Here is a 20,176-nt window from a genome sequence, read left to right on the forward strand (position 1 = left end):
GCAGGCAGAGAGAGAGGAGGAAGCAGGCTCCCTGCGGAGCAGAGAGCCCGATGCGGGGCTCAATCCCAGGACCCTGAGATCATGACCTGAGCCGAAGGCAGCGGCTTAATCCACTGAGCCACCCAGGCGCCCCTGTAGTTCTTTCTCATGAGGGAGAATGATGGGGGGATGGAAGCTCAAGGAAAAGGTTTGGCTTTTATATACTTAGGTATGTACTGTTTCATTTTCAACAAGCCGTATTATCCTTTCTCCTTAATATATTCAAGTTTATTTTCTTCAGATCTATTTTTCAAGTTCATGTTCTTCTATTGTATTTTAAACCTATTGGATGAAAGTTAGTCTAGCTAAGTGATTTAATGGAAACCCCTACAGTGACTAAACTTCCAACAACAACAGGAGTTCCCTTCTTAGAACTTTGATTTTCAAAAAATTTAGAAGGGGCCAGCTGGATTCCAATGAAGGCAAAGATCTAAGCAGATACAAGCACCTGTATGTTATAAGTGAACAAGTATCTGCTTCCAGTGGTTCAAAGATAATTTTTCAATTAAATTTTTTAAATTATGAAAACCATTGAACTGCATACTTTAAATGGGTGAACTGCATGTTGTGTAAATTTTTATCTTAATTAAAGCTTTTTCAAGAAGAATGCTTTAATTTACATGCATAAATTTTGTACCTAAAACTTAAGTTTTAGAAACATTCTATTTCCCAGATTTAAGCTTCAGTATGTAATTTTCTGCAAATAAGATTTTTTTAAGCTAAATTCATTTTTTTGAAAGATGTATTTGAGAGAGAGAAGGACAGAGAATGTGTGTTTGCAGGGGAGGGGAAGAGAGGAAGAGGGTAGACAGACTCCCCACTGAGCAAGGAGCCTGATCTAATGACCCCCAGATCATGACCTGAGCAGAAATCAAGAGACTGCTGCTGCTTAACCAACTGAGCCAGCCAGGCATCCCCGCTAAATCCATTTTTTAACCAGAAATATTACATACACATTTATAGTATCTAAAAATGTATCTTTGTATCTTTAACATGCACTTGTATATACTATCTTCATATAGAATCTACTGACAAATGAACAATCATCTATGATTTAGCATTAAACACAGATCTTAAGATATTGGCAAGCAAGTTAATAAACTGCTAGAAACATAAAACATTTCTGAGCTAACAGGCTTTGCCTCTGGTCCTCCAGGCCTGTCAGCAGGTGATTCAAAACTCGTTTCAGGACCCTGCTCCTGCTTTCTGTCTTGGTGTAAAAAGGATGCTCTCCCTCCCTTTCCTCTCTCTGCATCCCTTCTACATCCCACTAGCTTTCCTCACAGTAGCTTTCCTCATAGAAGTCTTCTCTCCACCTACCCCAACCTGGAAAGAGCCACCCACAGGGAAGAGACTAGCAGGTTGAGATCTGACATGGGTGGGCTCAGGCTGAAGAGGCAGAGACAACGGAACAGAGGTGTCCCAGCTGGAGACGGACAGTTTCAGAATTCCAGAGCACCCCAATGTCACAGAAGCCAAGCCCCTGAACACCAGATCCCAGGAGAGCCTGGGGAGGAGCAATGACTAAAAAAACACCAACGGAAGGAATTTAGTATTTTTTTGAACGGAGGCCTCAAAAGACCAGTTCACAAGGCTCTAGCTATATGAGTTCTGAGTTAGAAAAAGTCCAGGGGCGCCTGGGTGGCTCAGCGGGTTAAAGCCTCTGCCTTCAGCTCGGGTCATGATCCCGGGGTGCTGGGATCGAGCCCCGCATCGGGCTCTCTGCTTAGCTGGGAGCCTGCTTCCTCCTCTCTCTCTGCCTGCCTCTCTGCCTACTTGTGATCTCTGTCTGTCAAATAAATAAATCTTTAAAAAAAAAAAAAAGAAAAGAAAAAGTCCAAAGCAACTAGTTCAAGGAAGTGGTACTTCAGACTTTTGATTACCAGACTCTCAATCAGCATGAATGACAGAAAACTTAAGTTTAAGGGGCGCCTGGGTGGCTCACGGCCTTCAGCTCAGGTCATGATCTCAGGGTCCTGGGATCGAGCCCCACATTGGGCTCTCTGCTCAGCAGGAAGCCCGCTTCCCCCTCTCTTTCTGCCTGCCTCTCTGCCTACTTGTGATCTCTGTCTGTCAAATAAATAAATAAAATCTTTAAAGAAAGAAAATTTAGGTTTAAGAGAAGCAAGGACTCTTGGAAGTCAAATCAACCTTTTACTTTTTTTTTTTTTTTTTTTTACTCATGTAAAAATAAATCTAAAAGGCTCAGAACTTTGGGTAGTAAACTGTCTTTGGTTTGCTGGCAAAGAAAATGGGCTTAAACTCTAAAGTATACGGAAACAGACCCCTTGGACTTGGTAGGCATTCACTGTGGAATGTCTCTTCGGCTTTAGAGAGAAGGGGGGACTGAGCATGGCTTTTTAGACAGTAATCACCTGTGAAGTAGTCCTGATACGCGGTGGCTTCTCTAAAACCCCTCCCATCCTAAGCCTGCTGTTTTGTGATAAAAACCATAAGGGCTTTAGGGATTTTCTTATTGGAGGTGGGGAGAAGGAAAACAAAGACTTTCCAAACGTTCATTAATTCATACCAGACACTATTAAAGTTAAAAGTTAAAAAATTAAAATACCAATAAATCAAATGTCTAAACCTTTAAGTCAACTGACCCTATTTCTAATTCAAACAGAATTCCCCAAATAAATGCCAACCCAGTAACGAAAGAAATTTATAGCCCAAACTGCAACTGTGTCTCCATACAAGCATGATCAAAATTTCCACCGTCCACATTTAGGATACCCAAGGTGGTGGAACACTGACTTCCCAGTCATGTAGACAATTCTTAGGCCACGCTACCACACTACATGGGAAAGCACTAAAAATTAAAAACACACAATGCAGAGAACATCCTCTTATTACCACTTTCACGGACTGAAAGGAAGAAAAATGTATAGACAATCAGAAGAAAACATTTACTCAACCACTGGTTTTTGTCTTCTCTCTCAATGCTCAAGACACAACTTGGCAATGAAGAGTAAGGGACTCTAGGTGCGTGGCTGGAAGCAAAGGAAAGTCTGCAGGGCTTTATACAACTACAAGCAGGGAGCCTCCAATTATAGGGGTCCAGGGTACTTCCCCTTTATAACCATCTCCGACTATAAACCAGTTGTATATATAGAAAAATGGCTAGAAGTGGGAAGATGAGTGGGTTTTTTTTTTCCAACTTTTAGAAACTATTTTCCATCAACCTTATTTCCACTTTTGCCTCTGGGCAAGTGCAGGTTAGGAACTCGCATCAGTGGTTCTCACCCATTCAGTGGCCTGAGCAGTGGGAGCGGCACACAGGTGTAAGACTAGTTTAGATGAATGCTGCCTGTACTGCTCAGGGCCATTAACACTGGGAATAAAGAAAAGATCCAAGGAAGCACGAGATAGAACCAGCAGTACCTCACAGCAGCCTGGACATGGATAAGTGACAGGCAGAGCACAAGACAGACAGGGATGCCCTTTCCCAAGATGGTAAGGATACCAAGAGACTCCCTCTTTATGGGAAGGGAGGTGGACAAAAGGGACAGAAGGAATGCAACTCTTTTGAGGTCAACTTCTCTGACACTACACAGATGTGTACGTGAGACTAAAAGTGGGACATAATTTAGTATTAAAGCCCCGGGAAAAGACAAAATCGCCCAAGGACAATGCCTTGACCACAGAGGGCAAATCAGCTGGTGGATGGTCCAAAGGGAGGAAATGTGTTTGACATGGAATGGAGTTCAACGGGGTACAGCAAGACGGATGAGGAACTAGGATGCCAGAAGGGCGGAACAAAACAAGAAGGGAAAGGAGGGTGACTACATGGGCCTGGCATTCAGGTCACTCCACTTAAGAAGAAAAATAAGTGCTATCAATTCTTATTTAGGCTGTATATGACTTGTCTCCAAACCCAAATTGCTCATACAGCCTAGCTTTAGCGATTTCCAGTCCATGACGGCGTAAAAGAGTGGGGCCAGTGGAAATAAGAGGTTAGCTAATAAAAATGAATCGTCTGCCATTTACAGACACAGGAATATATTCTAAAATACCTAGAAAAACAGAGGGCATTGGCATCCCAGGTGCTGTCTGGCATCCCAGAAGTTAATAATGAGGAATCAAAAAAAAAATAAGGACTCTCTGGCATCATAGCCAAGACCCACTTCACGCTGCAATGGTCCCTCCCGTCTCACCAGCCTGAAGGCTGGGAACTGAGCACACCACGGGGACCAGCGCCGAACACAAGAGGTAGTGAATCAAAAAGCTCCACATCCTAGTTAAATTTTCACTCTGTGGGCTCAATTTTAAAATGGGGATCATTCCTTTACCACAGCGAAGCTATGAGCTAGTAGTAAAATAAGAAAAGTATGTAGAAGTGACCAAAAAACTGCCTGGTGCCCAATGGGTACTCAAAACCAACCAACATTATTAGTGAGTTGACAGCCACCGAGAAGAGCAACTCCTTTGTATTTCCGTGTGTACGTGACCCTTAGGGTTTATGCGTATCTTCACTTCATTCTCTGAACACGTTTCAACCTTGAAGTCAACACTGAAACACACTGAGCACGAATGAGTCAGGAGACCTCGGTTACAGGCAGAAAGCACTCAACTCACGTCCAGGCACAATTCTTCCACTGACATCACCAGGGCCTCGTGGGAGAAGCAGCACGGAAGTTACACTGAAGAAAAGGGTCAGGAAAGGGGTATCTTCAATCAACACACTATGTATACACGGACTTCAACAGACACAGCAGGGGGCGCCTGGGTGGCTCAATGGGTTAAGCCCCGACTACTGACCTCCGCTCAGGTCGTGACCTCCGGTTGAGCTTGAGATCAAGCCCCCCACTGGGCTCCACGCTGGGTGTGGAGCCTGCTTGGGGTTTTCTCTTTCCTCTTCCTCTGCCTCACCTCACCTCACACACACTCCCTCTCTAAAAAAAGATAAATAAAAATAAACAGTAATATCAAGTATTTATTAAAAAGCAAGAATCAGTACTTTATGCCTTGATTCAACTGCTCCTGCTTAGTACAGACTAAACAATCTCACAAGCAGAGCCCTAAGCCAACTTTTAAGTTTTAAAAGATTTTTTTATTTATTTGACAGAGACAAAGCGATCACAAGTAGGCAGAGAGGCAGGCAGAGGAGAGAGGGGGAAGCAGGCTCCCGGCTGAGCAGAGAGCCCGATGTGGGGCTCCATCCCACCACCCTGAGACCATGACCTGAGCCGAAGGCAGCTTACTTAACCACTGAGCCACCCAGGCACCCCCCACCTTTTTTTTTTTTAAGATTTTATTTGACAGAGAAAGAGAGATCGCAAGTAGGCAGAGCAGCAGGCAGAGAGAGAGGGGGGAAAAGAGGCAACTTTCCTTAAAATTTAGCTTAGTTACAATCCCAAATACAGTTAATAGCTTTGATCAGCTTCAAGAAAGAAAATAAATCATTGTCTTTCTCAACTTCTCATCCAAAGCCCAAATAAGCCAGCTCTCAGCTCATAGCAAAGGAATCATAAGCTCTGAGGGTTTTTCCTTCTTCATGACCATAAAAAGCAACAAATGGGTGACATTTCTCTTTACTCTTACTTGCCAGAGGAAGAATTTGCAATCCCATTCAAGGAGGCTCTATTCTGGCCTCCCCCTCAGCTTCGTTCAAGTTCACATACAGTTACCATACCTCCAGTATTCATTGCAGAAGCTGGAAAGGGTTAGAGGAACACAATATTGACAGCATTTAACTCCACAGTAGTCCAACTGTCTTTGGCTCCAGAAGATACGGTTAAAGGAAAGTATGAAGGCATAACCAGGCTTGTACTAGGATATTTAGTTCTCCATGCAAGTTAACTGCTATAAATATTAAGTCTATAAACAATCAGACTCACGAGACTGAATATCATCTCAATCTGATGCAATTATCTGACTTATCCAACAATGAAATTAATCCAAACTGTCCTCAACCCCCCAAGTTTGAATGATCCTTACTGTTGTACCAACTTTCCACTTCTCTGTCCTCCCCCACCAAAATACATTAATGAATCTAGACGCCATTAAATAAGGATACGAAAACATGAAATATTTCATCTCGGGATAATCTGAGACATTTCCCAAATAACGTACATTCAAAAGCAGGACATATTCCCTATTTCCCCATTTTAACCGCAGAGGAGTCGTCTCTCTACATGTGGTTAATTTAAAAATTCCATATAAAAAATACAATCAATTTTATATGAATGAAAGTGAAAACCCATCCTTCTGGTGCCCCCACCAAAAAAGAACAAATTTCCCTAGTATTTTAAAATTATTTTCTCAGTCTCAGCTTAGAAACTGAAGTTATTTTCAGTCCCCGCCTACATACTAACAGATGTCGATCCGGATCCCAATTAATTATTGGCTTCACACTGCCGATCGCAATAAATGCAGAGAAGTCACACCTAGAATTCAACGTTCTCCACCGTAGAGCCACAGGCTACCTCTCCAGACTCCTCAACCCCTCCTTCAACTCCACTCTCTTCTCTCTAGCCCAACATTCTCCAATTCCATTTGGTTAAAGACACCACATTAAAGATTCTGTAAAATCCTATAGTTAAGACAGACTCAGGTCCACCAACTTTTCCTGAGACCATTTTCTCTCTCCCACTATGACAAGTTTCCCTCTTGCCTCATTTCAGCACTTTTCAATATTTATTATTATTTTACTATTTCTCCATCTTCTTGCCTCCTCTCAAGCGTCTCCATTTTTCAACAATTCACCATCCATTCTATTTCCTCTACCTTAGTTCGGGCTGCTATGACCTATTTTCCCACAGTTCTGGAGCCGGGGGAGTCCACGATGAAGGTGCGGGTCCATCTGAGTCCTGGTGAGAGCTCTCTCCCATGCTCACAGAGGGCCATCTTCTCCTTGTATCCACAAGCAAGCTGTCTGCTGTCTCTTCTTACAAGATGACTAACCCTATATCACGAGGGCTCTATCTTCATGACCTATCACCTCCCAAAGACCCTGCCTTCTAATACCATCATATTTAGTGTTAGTGTGTCAGGATATGAATTTTCAGGGGATACTCAGTCCACCCTCTAGGTCAACTTCCCTGGTGCCTGAGTACACACACTCTCTCTTACCTTCACAACCTGTCATGTCCGTGACTCTTGTCCAACACTCAGCTACAATTCAGGGCAAACTATGGTTTCTACAAGCTGAAGTCCACAACAAACTATGGCCACTGTGGTCACATGTAGTTACGGGAAACTCAGCTGGTCCCCTGCAGTGCTTAACACTGGCAGCCAAGAAAGACCCCAGGCTCAGGAGGCCTGGGGGGCTCAGCTGGTTAAGCATCTGCCTTTGGCTCAGGTCATGATCCCAGGATGTTGGGAGGGAATCCCACCTCAGGCTCCTTGCTCAGTGGGGAGTGGGCTTCTCCCTCTACCTGCCTCTCCCCCCCCCCCCCCCCCCCCGACAAATAAATAAAATCTTAAAAAGAAAAGAAAAAGACCCCCAGGACACTTAAAAGAAAGCCTCTGGATTTCCTCTTCTTCTTAAATGTACTTAGAGTCTATTATCACTTGCCTATATACTCAGTAATCTGTAGTCTGCTATCATGCAATCAACACACATACACATACATCACATCTCTGATTTTTCCCGTCACTAACCTAGAGCCTTAACTGTCTTTTTGCACGTGCAGGGGAGTGTGGCATCTGCTCCCTGCAGCCCAGCCCTCCCGGAGTCTGAGAAGTGAATTCAGACACCTGATTTGCCTAAGACTAAAGCACCCTGAAATGAGGAATACGCAGGGATCCAAGGATCCGAGGGACTGCTTGAGAAACTTTCTCTGACAAATGTAGTACTTTAAACCATGACCTAGTTCCCTGAACACTTAAGCATTCTTTGCATTCTTCCCTGTCCCGGAGGACTGTTTATCAGGCACAGTTCCAGAAGTGACTTGAAATCTTTATAGATAACATTGTAGGGCCTCCTTGGTCACCAGACTCTGCATAGAGGACAAAAACCTTTTGAGCCTTGGAAAGACCTTAATATGTCTTTAATTAGTATCAAAAGAATAACCAACCTTCGTTTTAATCAAAGCATAACAACTTTCTATACTGTAAACAAGAGCCAGATCTAAAACTACCATCAAACTGAATTTAAAGTTAACTTAAACTCTTGAAGGTTTTACAAAGAAAAACATCAGATAGAAAACCAAACCAACTGGGGTTTTGCCCCCGAGACGGTCAACTCCTCTTTGTTTACGTTTTATACACTAACTTTTGTCAGGATTGGAGAAAAGATGGTAATAATCAAGACTGATTTAGTGAACATTAGTGGAGACATTTTCCACTACTTTTCAGTAACTTTCTTCATATAAAAAGAGCCAAAGAACAAAAATTTCCTTTTAAATATTTAGATTAACATTACAGGAGTCAGAAACTCATGTCTAAGTGCTGAACCACTGAACTGTACACCTGAAACTAGTATTACACTGTATTTTCACTTAATTGGAATTTAAATAAAAACTAAAAAAAAAAACAAAACACCCTCATGTCTAAATATTGGTTAAATGTGTCCTTCCTCAAATAAAAATTTGTCATAGAGAGACTGGCTAACTCTTAGCAATGCCCTGTAGACAAGCCTATCTCCACTCTCCCTCCCTCGTACTAGTACACTGTAAATTCAAAGTAGACAGACCACATCTAAGGCTGAACTTTGCACAGACTGTTTTACATAAATACCCAAATGAAGGATAACTTCAAAGCAAAGTTTCTTAAGACGCATTCCACAGTTTGCTAACTTCGTGAAAAATTATCACCCAGCACTGAAAATGTAAACAAAGATTAGAAACCATAAAATACATCAACCATCTTGTTCTATGCACCACAACAATATGTATTGTATGGAGTAAGGAAACCTATCAAGGGTGCAATGAAATGGGTCTTTAAAAAAACCCAAAAAACAAAAGCAGGTCTTCAACAAAAATGGTCAGTATCAGGGGAGTGGCGATAGAAAACCGATTCTCTGGGCGGACAAGCTCAGCGCCTGCAATGGCTCAATTCAGTAAGAAATCATACGCTCGGACGTGAAAAATAGCAAACCGTAATTCGTCCTCTGAACAACAAACCCGAGGGCAGGCAGCGGAGATGGGAAAAAATGACAAAGAAATGTCTTCTTTGAAAGTCAACGTAAACATTCCCCGTGTTACCTAGATTCCTTGACTAGGAATGGAAGGAATCCTGATCAACCCTGGGGCGCTGTCATTTCAGGAGGACCCGCCACCCTGGGGTCCAAGAGACCGCGTATGACAACGCAGCTGGGGTCCAAGAGACCGCGTATGACAACGCAGAGGGTTCAACAGCCGTTCGACCCACTGGTGTCTGCTCTACCTGGTTTTCTATTAATATCACTTTTGTTTCCATCTTCTCCGTGGCCAGTACCCGAAGTTCCTTCTGCAGTATCACCTGTGATATGTGACCTGTCCTGATGCCTCCTCACCACCCCCGCCCCCCCAGGATCCTGAGTCCCAGAGGGACTCCATCGCTTCACCCAGAGGGTGAGGCGCTCGGGATCATGCTGGCTGTTCTCCTCTCTTCTGCTCTCCAATCGCTCTTCATCTAGACCAATGTCTTCCACAGGTGTTTATGAATACTTGACTATTTTTTTAAAATATTTTATCTATTTGAGGGGCACCTGGGTGGCTCAATGGGTTAAGTGGCTGCCTTCAGCTCAGGTCCTGATCCCAGGGTCCTGGGATGGAGCCCCGAGTCAGGCTCCCTGCTCAGCGGGCAGCCTGCTTCCCCCTCCCCACCACTTGTGCTCTCCCACCTGTTTTCTCCCTCAAATAATTCAAATCTTTAGATCTTATTTGAGAGCGAGCGAGCATGAGCCAGAGAGGGGCAAAAGGAGGGAGAAACAGACTCCTTGCTGAGCAGGGAGCCCAATGCAGGGTTCGATCCCAGGACCCCAGGGATCATGACCTGAGCAGATGGCACATCTAACCCGACTCAGCCGCCCAGGTGCCCCTGAACACCTGACCAATTTTAACGCATGTTAATACATACCAAGAGAAATCAAGTTTAGACGATAACATCTGTTTCCTGCTTACTTTTTTATATTTACGGATGTATAAACCATCCAGAGCCGTGGCAGACCAGGGTAAGGCGTTCTCTCTGGTGTGTTTCGATCGGATCGGGGTCCCCACATGTGGGGGGATGATCAGGTGGAAGCCAGCGGATCGGGCTTCACCCAAGGCAGAACGAAGGAGACAGACGTTTACCGAACACGCTGCAAGGGAGCAGCGGGCAGGACGGCGGAGGAGAGGGTGTCTGCCAGGAGGCAGGGGATGGGGGCTGTATTTAAAGCGAGAAGGTGCGGCTCAGGTCATGATCCCAGAGTCCTGGGATCGAGCCCCACATCGGGCTCTCTGCTCTGCGGGGAGCCTGCTTCCTCCTCTCTCTCTGCCTGCCTCTCTGCCTAGTTGTGATTTCTCTCTGTCAAATAAATAAAAAATAAAAAAAAATAAAAAAAAATTTAAAGCGAGAAGGTGGGGACGTAGCAGCATGTATGGAATTTTACCTTTTATGGTAACTGTGCCTGCATCTAAGTAGCCCACCGGTCAGTGAGGGCCTGTGGCTAGTCTGAGGTGGGTCGACAGCCCGTCTGCATTCAGCCAGGTGGTCACCCCAGGCCCTTTGGCCTTGATCAAGTTTCCATTGCTCAAGCCTGTTGCCTAGAAGAGGCCTCCGCAGGTTAACACCTGAGATGCAGAAGAGAAAAGTATTTTAAACCACAGGCTAGCGATTACAGCCGATGACCTTTGAGCCACTCCCTTAATGCTTTTCATTTACTATACAAACACGGCAGGGAATTTTTTTAAGTAAAAAGAAAAATAAACAAAGGTATTTATACAGAGATGCCAAAACGAGTTTTAAACAGGGGGACTTACTGACTCAATACTACTGGAAAACAGTAGGTAACCAGCATGGAAAATGAATCTGGATCTCTCCCTCCAGACATGAAACAATTCATTCTAGCAGAGTCAGGGGCTAACTCTGGAAAGGAAAGCTTGTGACTTTCTTAGACCTGAGCTCTTGGCGCTCACTCTGTAGCCCCAGGTCCTGGCACGGTGCCTGCAGGAGCAGCTGGTAAAGAAACATCAGGGCGCCTGGGTGGCTCAGTGGGTTAAGCCTCTGCCTTCAGCTCAGGTCATGATCCCCAAGTCCCTGGATCGAGCCCTGCGTCCGGCTTCCTGCTCAGCAGGGAGCCTGCTTCTCCCTCTGCTGCTTTACCCTGCTTGTGCTCTTTCTCAAATAAAATAAACCTTTATGCAATCCAGAATGACTAGTAAATACATTATGGACACAAGCCAGAACTCTATCCTGATCTTCAACAACTTAGCTGGGCTTTAGTATTTCTTCAAGGATTTTTGGACCAGCGGACTATACCATCCACTGAGCCCTCCTCAGTGTTAAACTCACTCCTTCCCCAGCACCGCGGAAGCTGTAAATTGAGAGAAAAGAGCGGAGAGAGGCATCAGGTGGAAACGAACACTGACAAGTAGCTCCTTCCGGCTCAGAAAGGATAAGTGCATTGAATTCAGTATCTATTTATCCTGAATCTCACATTCCATGTAGAGAAGCCTCCACTGGAAGCACACTCATTTTCAGTGCAGTAGAATAAAAGGATGAAATTACGTAGGAGGAAGTATTTTCCCTTGGTTGTTTTCTGGGAAACGTGCGGTGGGAAGTACCTGTTCTTCCTGCGTCTTCTGAAAATCTCCCTCCCGCGCACTCAGGTTCCAACCACGGTCAACCTTTGCTGTCATGCCTGCCTGGAGCCCCTCTCCCCCCTCTCCCTGGCCCTCGGTCACCTCCTACATCCTGTACCCCTCCCTCAGGGCAATGGCAGCCACGCCAGGCAAATCGGCACACCCATGAGCTCCGCGGCTACAGGATATGGGCTCCTTCCACTGCCTGGGATTCTGACTCAGCGCCATCGGGGACGGTGTTTTTGACAAGCTTCCAGACGATTCAACCGGACAACCAGGTTTGCAATGTCTGCACCTGATCCGTCCATGAATGGTGGTAATCTTGCCTTCTCAAGTTTTTAGCTTCCCTCATTTACAAATCAAAGATAAAACTGACATTTTACTAAAACTGGGATTAAGGTTGGGCAGAACGAAACCCCCATCCCCATCCTACTTTTTTTTAAACATCACAGACAAGCTGCATGGAGGACAAAAACCTTTGAACTTGTAGGGTACTTATGTTAAGAGAAGACTGGGTGTCTGGGTGGTTCAGTCGGTTGAGCGTCGGCCTTTGGCTCAGGTCAGATCGTGATCGCAGGGTCCTGGGATCCAGTCCCCTATAAGGCTCCCTGCTCAGCAGAGTCTGCGGTCTCCCTCTACCCCTCCCCACCACTCGTGCTTGCTTGCTCGTGCTCCCCCTCTCACATACACACAAAAATAAAAAGTCAAAAGAGGGAGGAGAATTATCTGAGAATTATCTTGTTGTCTCTGTGCTTTGAGCGCCTCCTTTTTTCTGGGAAAGCACATTTATTTCAGCTAACAGACCCCGGCTGCAGTTTGTCATAAGGGGACTGGAACCCATGGTGGGGGGAGGGGGGCACAGCAGGCGTTAACCTATTGTTTTCCCAGGAGTGGAATTCTGCTGGTTCCGGTCCCTGTGTCCCCGTCCCAGGTTCCAACATTTCATGGACCAGAAGTATGAAGAAATTTCTGGTAACTGGATGATTTTAGATTGTTCCCAGAGGAGAAACTTGAAAACTCACTGCTAAAGAAGTAGGTCATTGTCCAAGCAAATAAAATTAAGTCTGTTTATGAATCTGGGAAGGAATGAGTAAATACGAGAGGTATCTGAACCACCTTTTTTCTCTTCAACTTGCTTTTTTTCCCTGTTATGAATCATTTTGGGGGGAGGGGACTCTTTAAAAATGAACAGTAAAAAATAAGCCCTCACCTTTAATGCTCTGGAAGCCAGTCTGGTCCATGACTGGGTGGTACGTGAAGCAGACCATATGGCCAACATACACAAAACACAACCAGACATGTGCTCAGGAAACTAAAGGGCCAACTCGGGTGCAGAATGGCAAGTATTAGAAAATCTGCTCCGCACTGAGGCAAATCATCCAAAAACTACTGCTGATCCCAAGTGGGGACCTAATTGCACACAGAATCTCTGGAAAGTAAATTTATCAAGGGCTATCAAAATTCTAAATGCAGGGGTATGTGAGGGGCGCAGACCGTTATGTGTCTGCCTTCGGCTCAGGTCGTGGTCTCGGGTCCTAGGATGGAGCCCCCCTCCATCAGGCTCCCTCTCAGTGGGGGTGCGGGGGTGGGCAGGGGGTGGGGCCAGTTCTCTCTCCCTTGTCCTTTCCTCCTCCCCCCTCCCTCTACCCCTTGGCCTCCCTCTTCCCCCAACCCCACAGCTCATGCTCTCTCAAATGAATCAAATCTTACAAGAAAAAAAATTTTTTTATTATTGCTTTTTTAAATTTATTTGACAGAGATCAGAAGTAGGCAGAGAGGCAGTTAGAGAAAGGAGGAAGCATGCTCCCCGCCCAGCAGAGAGCGCAAGGTGGGGCTTGATCCCAGGACCCTGAGATCATGACCTGAGCCAAAGGCAGAGGCTTTAACCCACTGAGCCACCCAGGCGCCCCCAGATTTTTTTATCTTTAAATGCATATAAATGCTTTGAGCAAGCAATCCCACTTGCAGAAATCCACCCCAGAGATCTATCTGCACACATACAAAGATGTCTGAGCTCTGATAGTCCCTGGGTTACTTCAAGACCGTGAAAGACCAGGAAAATGTCATATAAACACAGGGGGATTGGTTAAACGTTTATTGCACTTCAACCCATAAAGGGAAAACATATGTAGTCATTAATAAAACCAGTGGTTAAGTCTTTATGTCCTGATACGAAAAGATATTCCAAACCTCAAATAGCAGAACATGCGTGATAATGATTTTATTTGTTAAAGGAAAAACATGGGGCGTGGCACTGGGCTGGCTCCGTAGAGCACGCCACTCGTTCGAGCCCCACATGGTGCAGATTACTTTTTTAAAAATTGGGGCTTTTGTTTATATACGGGTACATGCATCAAGTTTGGAAACATCATGCAAGAAGAGTCCACCGACACTGGCTTCAAACTATCCACAGTGAATGCCTGGGGGATGGAGAGGTAATGGAAGACTTATTATTTTTTTTTTTTTAAGATTTTATTTATTTGACAGACAGAGATCTCAAGTAGGCAGAGAGGCAGGCAGAGAGAGAGAGAGGTGGAAGCAGGCTCCCTGCTGAGCAGAGAGCCCGATGCGGGGCTGATCTCAGGACCCTGGGATCATGACCTGAGCCAAAGGCAGAGGCTTTAACCCACTGAGCCACCCAGGGCACCCAGGCGCCCTCATGTCTTTTTAAAGCAAAACATGTTACTTCTATTTTATTCATTATCCTATAAAATACCAAATTAGAACGATCCTTATTCTAATTGCTTTCAAGTGATCGAGGCAGAGATTAGCCAACCTAAAGTGTATCCAAAAGGATGCGCGTGTAAGGCGGGTACATCCCAACAGCATTTCAGGGGGAAATGTCCGATGATCTCACACACATTCACTAACCTATGCAGTCCCCACAGGCTAAACGACCATCCTCACCCCGAAGTCTCCAATGTCTGGAGTCTGTTCTACTCAGGAAGCAGCACGTCTTGTAATCTAGAGGGAATCCATAGGAAAACAGGTAGCCACACACACAACACGCCACTGTTAACAAACGTGTAATCTCTCCAAGCCCTAAATCCTGGCCCTTTTATTGTAAAACTGATCCATAATCACAGTAAGGTCACCTCCGTCCTCCATTCCCAGTTTGTAAACAGAAGCGGGAGAAAGCATCCCAACTCAGGCTGGGAAGAATTACAAAATGCAGATGGTCAACTCGACTGTCTGTTTTAGTGCACGCAGGGCAAAGATATCCTTAAGTCCACCAAGCAGATGATGGATTCTTCCATTCGAGTACATGTTTATGTTCCTTGGTGATTCCCAGCTCTTGTGACCAAATGGAACCATAACCAGAAGGACAGAAAAGAGTCCCCATATCCCCACCTGCCAAGGACATTGGCCTCAAGTTTACAGCCGACCACTGCTCCGTTTTCAGTCATTGATTGAGCAAAAAATACAAAAAGGATAATTCAGAGAATTATGACTGTCCAGTCTGAATGTGGAACCTGGCTTAAGAAATCAAGATCTGGGGGCGCCTGGGTGGCTCAGTCGTTAAGCGTCTGCCTTCGGCCCAGATAATGATCTCAGGGTCCTGGGATCGAGCCCCACATTGGGCTCCCTGTTCGGCAGGAAGCCTGCTTCTCCCTCTCCCGCTCCCGCTCCCTCTGCTTGTGTTCCCTCTCTCGCTGTGCTGTGTCTGTGTCAAATAAATAAATAAAATCTTAAAAAAAAAAAAAGGAAAGAAAGAAATCAATCCAGTTTGCCAGACTCTCCGTGAATTTGTCATTGGTCATTCCACCCTCTACTGACACCTGAGTGAAAATACTCTTTCAAAGACAGACTTTTAAAACCGCATGATGGGGAGTAAGTGAGAGGCCTTATTTACTTGCATTTGCGTAGTCTAACAATTCCTGTCCCTGCAGGGGCCAAAACCTCCAAGTCTCAAAATTCAACCTAGCAAATAATTGATACCATTGTCCCCCAGAACTTACGAGTGTAAGATCGTTAACGATTGACTGGAAGATAAGGTTCCTTCCATTTTATTGAAATATACCAGATAAAGCCAGGACTTGTGTCTCAGTGCCCCTAAATGTTAGGCTTCAATAATCAAGTTCTTTTTTCCTACATTCCATATGATCTGATAGAAGTGATACTCAATTAACGTAACGTCACCTGAGGTCTGAGTACTTAACTCAGTAAAGGATGGGGGGAGAGAGAGAGAGAGAGAAAAAGTAAACAGGCAGCAGATATCTGATCTAAACATCATTTAGATAGAAAAAATGTTGATAGCTTTTAATTAGTGATCAGCTTTTGGGGGGAGCGTGTACCAGTATAACCCCCCAAATGTCCACATGCCCACTCAAGAAAGCTCAAGATGCAAATCCTAACTAATTCAATGTATAAAGTTGTCTCATTTGAGCCACCTGCAATTTCTACTGTTCTGTCTACTTGACATGAAGACAGTTTAAGTTTAAGCAAGGCGAACAAGCCACTGTATTTCTGCAGAGCCCCTACAGAGCTTATTGCCAAAATAGTCACTTGGTCTATATTAATAACCAGACCTATCTGCTGTAGTCACTATCCGATTCCTGAGGCAGACCATGACAATGACACGGTTAAAGGTTAAACTGTAGACAAAGTCGATGACCCAAGAAGATATTCCCCAACTTGACAGCGTGCAATCAAAACCAGGCAGCATGCCACCTGTGGGGGAACACTTGTGCAAACACAGACACGGTCCCTGCCCTCGTGGAGCTTCCAGAACCAGGACAACAGTCAAGTCACTAACCTCACCAATGTGCCGCAAACTGCTGGGAAGGACCGCGGTGCTACAGGAGCCTGGAAAGGCAGATGGATTACTCAGAAGTCAGCAACTGGAGTTTCACAGGGTGAACAGGGGAGGTAAGAGCTCTGTGCTGAGTCATTCTTAATTAGGGAGTTTTTTTTAAAAGGACTTTGGAAAACCTGGGTAATAAATTTTGCTAGCTGAAATGAAAAACGACACCATTTTCCAAGGATACATGTTAAGTGTATTGATTTGTCTCCAAATTGATAACTGGGCAGTATGCCAAAAAGCTCAATGATATTCTAGATGTTATTTAAGTCAATTTTTTTTTTTTTAAAGGAGGATGCTTGGCTGCTTCAAGATGGTGGCAACTAGAAGAGGAGGATACGGTTATGGAAGAAGGACAAAAAGAGAATGGAAGGAGTATTTTTAAAGGAACAAATTCAAGTTTACCAGGAAGGAATTCAACATCATATTCTAGCATCAATTGTTAAGAAGACCTGAAGTAGTAAAAACCAAGAAAGAAACTGTCCCCAATCACAAGCTTTTGTCAATTACATCTTAAAACCAGTTTTACTACTGGATTCTAAATACTGGGTATGTGGCCCCTTGGGCAGTAGTTGGCATCAAAAGGTGATGTGCAGGTTAAGTATTAAAATGTGACTTAGACCTCAGTAAGACTGCACCTGACTTATGCCCAAAGCTTAGCCCGTCTTAGAAAATTAGCTTTCGGGGCGCGTGGGTGGCTCAGTGGGTTAAGTCTCTGCCTTCCTCCCAGGTCATGATCTCAGGGTCCTGGGATCGAGCCCCGCATCGGGCTCTCTGCTCGGCAGGGAGCCTGCTTCCTCCTCTCTCTCTGCCTGCCTCTCTGCCTACTTATGATCTCTCTCAAATAAATTTAAAAAAATTAAAAAAAAAAAGAAAATTAGCTTTCTACCAGTCTGTACTCAGTAGCATCTACAGCTCTAGGGACCATGGGTTTTACAAGTAGTTATTAGTTAAAGACTAGAAGGAATCTAATTAAGAGCAGTCTCTCAGTCCAAACTAGACTAGGGCAGCTAAAGAGGTCATGGCAATGAGGTCACAGTTCTGTGAAATTTACCCAGATTCTGGTGGGGGAGGGGATGTTTTTCACACTGTAAACATCTGAAGTTCCTCACATTCTTTATCCTCAGATGAAACACAGGTTGTAAACCCACGTAAAACACGGGGCTTTAAAAAATATGTATTAAGTTACCCACCACCTTCCCAACCCAAGTAAAACACGGGGTTTTTGGGGAAAAAAAAATAGCAAGTATGATAAGTTATCCTCCATCTTCCTACAAGGATATGGCAAAACAGATTAGGTGACGCCTTGCTAATGAAAACACATGCTGGAAAAATAGATCTAGAATGCAACGATCCAAACAATTCCCAGTTTTGGCGGCTGTAAGTGGCCAAGAGTAAATGTTTCAGCCTTGAAGACTGAAGACTATAAAATACAAAATTTCTAGGAGGCTCAGCACTGTCTCCATAGACACAGGAGTGCAAGCAATCCTCGCTCACGCCTCTGACCGCATCCTTGGAGAACTTCTAACTACTCCCCCCGGTATGTCTACCCCTTGACTCCACAGGCAATGAACGGAGCGAAAAGGAGGACCCTGCCTTGTGGACCGAACCTGTCATTCCTTTTCGAAGGTCAGCGTCTACCCAGGTTTTCTTTGGCTCGGAGCGAGCTACACCCCCAGGCTTTCTCTGCATCGGAAGGCGGTGTCGGCTCGAGCCGCTGCCGCAGCAGGGCTGGGTACCAAACCCCGGTCTCTCCAGGCACAGCTGGTGCCAAAGACCAGACGCGGCGGGGAAACCACGGGTGGTGGCCTCGTCACGCTGCGACACGGGTCCTGGCCCAACAGCTGACTTTCGGAATCCGGGAGGAAGAAGGAGGGGCGGGGGGCTCAGGACCCTCGGCGGATGGGTCACTGCCCACCCCACCCCACCCCACGCCCGGACTCCCCCGCGCAGCTCGGGCAGCTCGGGCATCTCAGGGCTGGGTCGCTCTCACCGGAAGAGTGAGGAGAAAGGCTCAGTTAGCAGGGGGCGGGGGGCGGATTTTATTACTGCGGATGGCGCAGTCGCCTCCCCCGGAGACCCACGACAAAGATGCAAGCCCGCCGCGCTCGCTGCTGCTCTGGTCCCGCCCCGACGCAGGAGACCCTGGAAAGCTAGAAAGAGGGGTGCGTGCTCCCGAGTTTGCAGATGGGCTGGACGGGCCGAGAAGTTCTCGCAGGCGGAAACCAGGGAGACCACCCTCCCCCACCCCCGTCCCCGAGGCAGGTGGCCCGGCGCGCCCGTACCTTGGTGGCGGGGTCGGCGGCGGCGATGGCCGGGTCGCCCGGCGCGCTGGGCGCCTCCTCCGCCGCAAGGCCGCCGCCGCTGGGCTCGGGCTCCGCTAGCGTCGCGCTCCCCGCCTCCGGCTGCTCCGGACTCCGCTGCTCCGTGGAGCTCCCGGCACCCATGGCTCTTCGGCGGTTCTCCCGCACCCCGCTGCCCGGCTACACCTTCCCCCGAACGGCAGGAACGTGGAGAAGAGCGAGAAGCCGTGCGCCCGCGGGGTCCCGAGCACGCCTTCCTCTCCCGCGGTCCTCCTCCGGACGCGCCTAGACTGCGAATGAACGAGAGGCGCTCGCGGCAAACTCCTTAAAAGAAAAAAAAAAAAAAAAAAAAAAAAAAAAAGCCACCTCTTTGCCTCCTCCTCCTCCTCCCCCTTGTTTTTCCCTCGCTTCATCACATGAGCCCAGCCCCAGACACGCCCTGCAGCAGCATCTCCCCCCAGGCTGTAGGACCAGAGGCGCAGCCCCAGCCTCCAGCCAGGGGCCAAGCGGCCCGCCCACCCCGACCCCGGGCGCTTCCCATTCCTAAATGGGGACACGAGCTGGGGGGGGGGGGGGGTCGACCCAGGGTTGCAGAAGGGGAGAGGAGGACAGAAGGCCCCTCGGGGAGATTGGATCTGCTGAGGTTTATGAAATGATTGATAACCCAAGGCAGAGCGTCTGCGGCAGCACACTTTCCATCCGCCCAGCAAGCGAACCCAAATCCCCAGTTGTTTCCTTCAGCCTGGGTGAGCCTCCGAATGCTGGTTCCTGCCTCCTCCCCAAGAGCAGGAGAAAGACAAGCGCTCCTTGGCTTCTGCGGAGCCAGAATATGGTTCTTCTGACCATATTAGGACACCTCGCGTGGCAGGAGCTGGGAACCGAGAGGTTAATGCAGTCAGGCCACGGATGAGGTGGGCCAGGCGGCCCCAAGCTCGCCTATCATCCGGAACCAGTGATGTCAGGCGATGCCATCAGCGACACGGGCTGCCCTCCTTCCCTGGGGAACTCGGGGGAGTGAGGCTGTGACTGGAAATGGGCCTGTCCTTCTTCGAGGGCGTGATGCTGGAGGTCCAGGCCACTTCTCCCTCGCGCCATGCTGAGACATGACGACATAGATCTGTCCACCGGCCATCAGTAATTCTCCATAGATACAGGCTTCAAGGAAGATCAGCCTAAGTGACTCGCCTTCCTACCCTTCGTGCTCCTGAATATTTGTTCCATGAATACAAGGCAGCTAACAATTATTTGAGTGAAATCAAATTTTCAGCTGGATTATTTGGCATGCAGGCACGAAGGTGGCGGGGCCAAAAGAAAAATTATCC

The 20,176-nt window shown here is 46.5% G+C and overlaps 1 protein-coding gene across 1 annotated transcript in view; it reads right to left on the reverse strand.

Annotated features, from left to right (window-relative positions):
- Positions 1 to 19,169, reverse strand: part of AKAP12 (A-kinase anchoring protein 12) — a 96,328-nt gene extending 77,159 nt beyond the window's left edge. Inside the window, exon 1 of the mRNA XM_046005168.1 lies at positions 18,837 to 19,169. Within this exon, the coding sequence (XP_045861124.1) occupies positions 18,837 to 18,998 (162 nt within the window). The 5' untranslated portion in view covers positions 18,999 to 19,169. The remainder of the gene's footprint in view (positions 1 to 18,836) is intronic.
- Positions 19,170 to 20,176: the final 1,007 nt, after the last annotated feature.

The sequence above is a fragment of the Meles meles genome, chromosome 5, assembly GCF_922984935.1.
Source record: "Meles meles chromosome 5, mMelMel3.1 paternal haplotype, whole genome shotgun sequence".
In the NCBI taxonomy this organism is placed as follows: Eukaryota; Metazoa; Chordata; class Mammalia; order Carnivora; family Mustelidae; genus Meles; species Meles meles.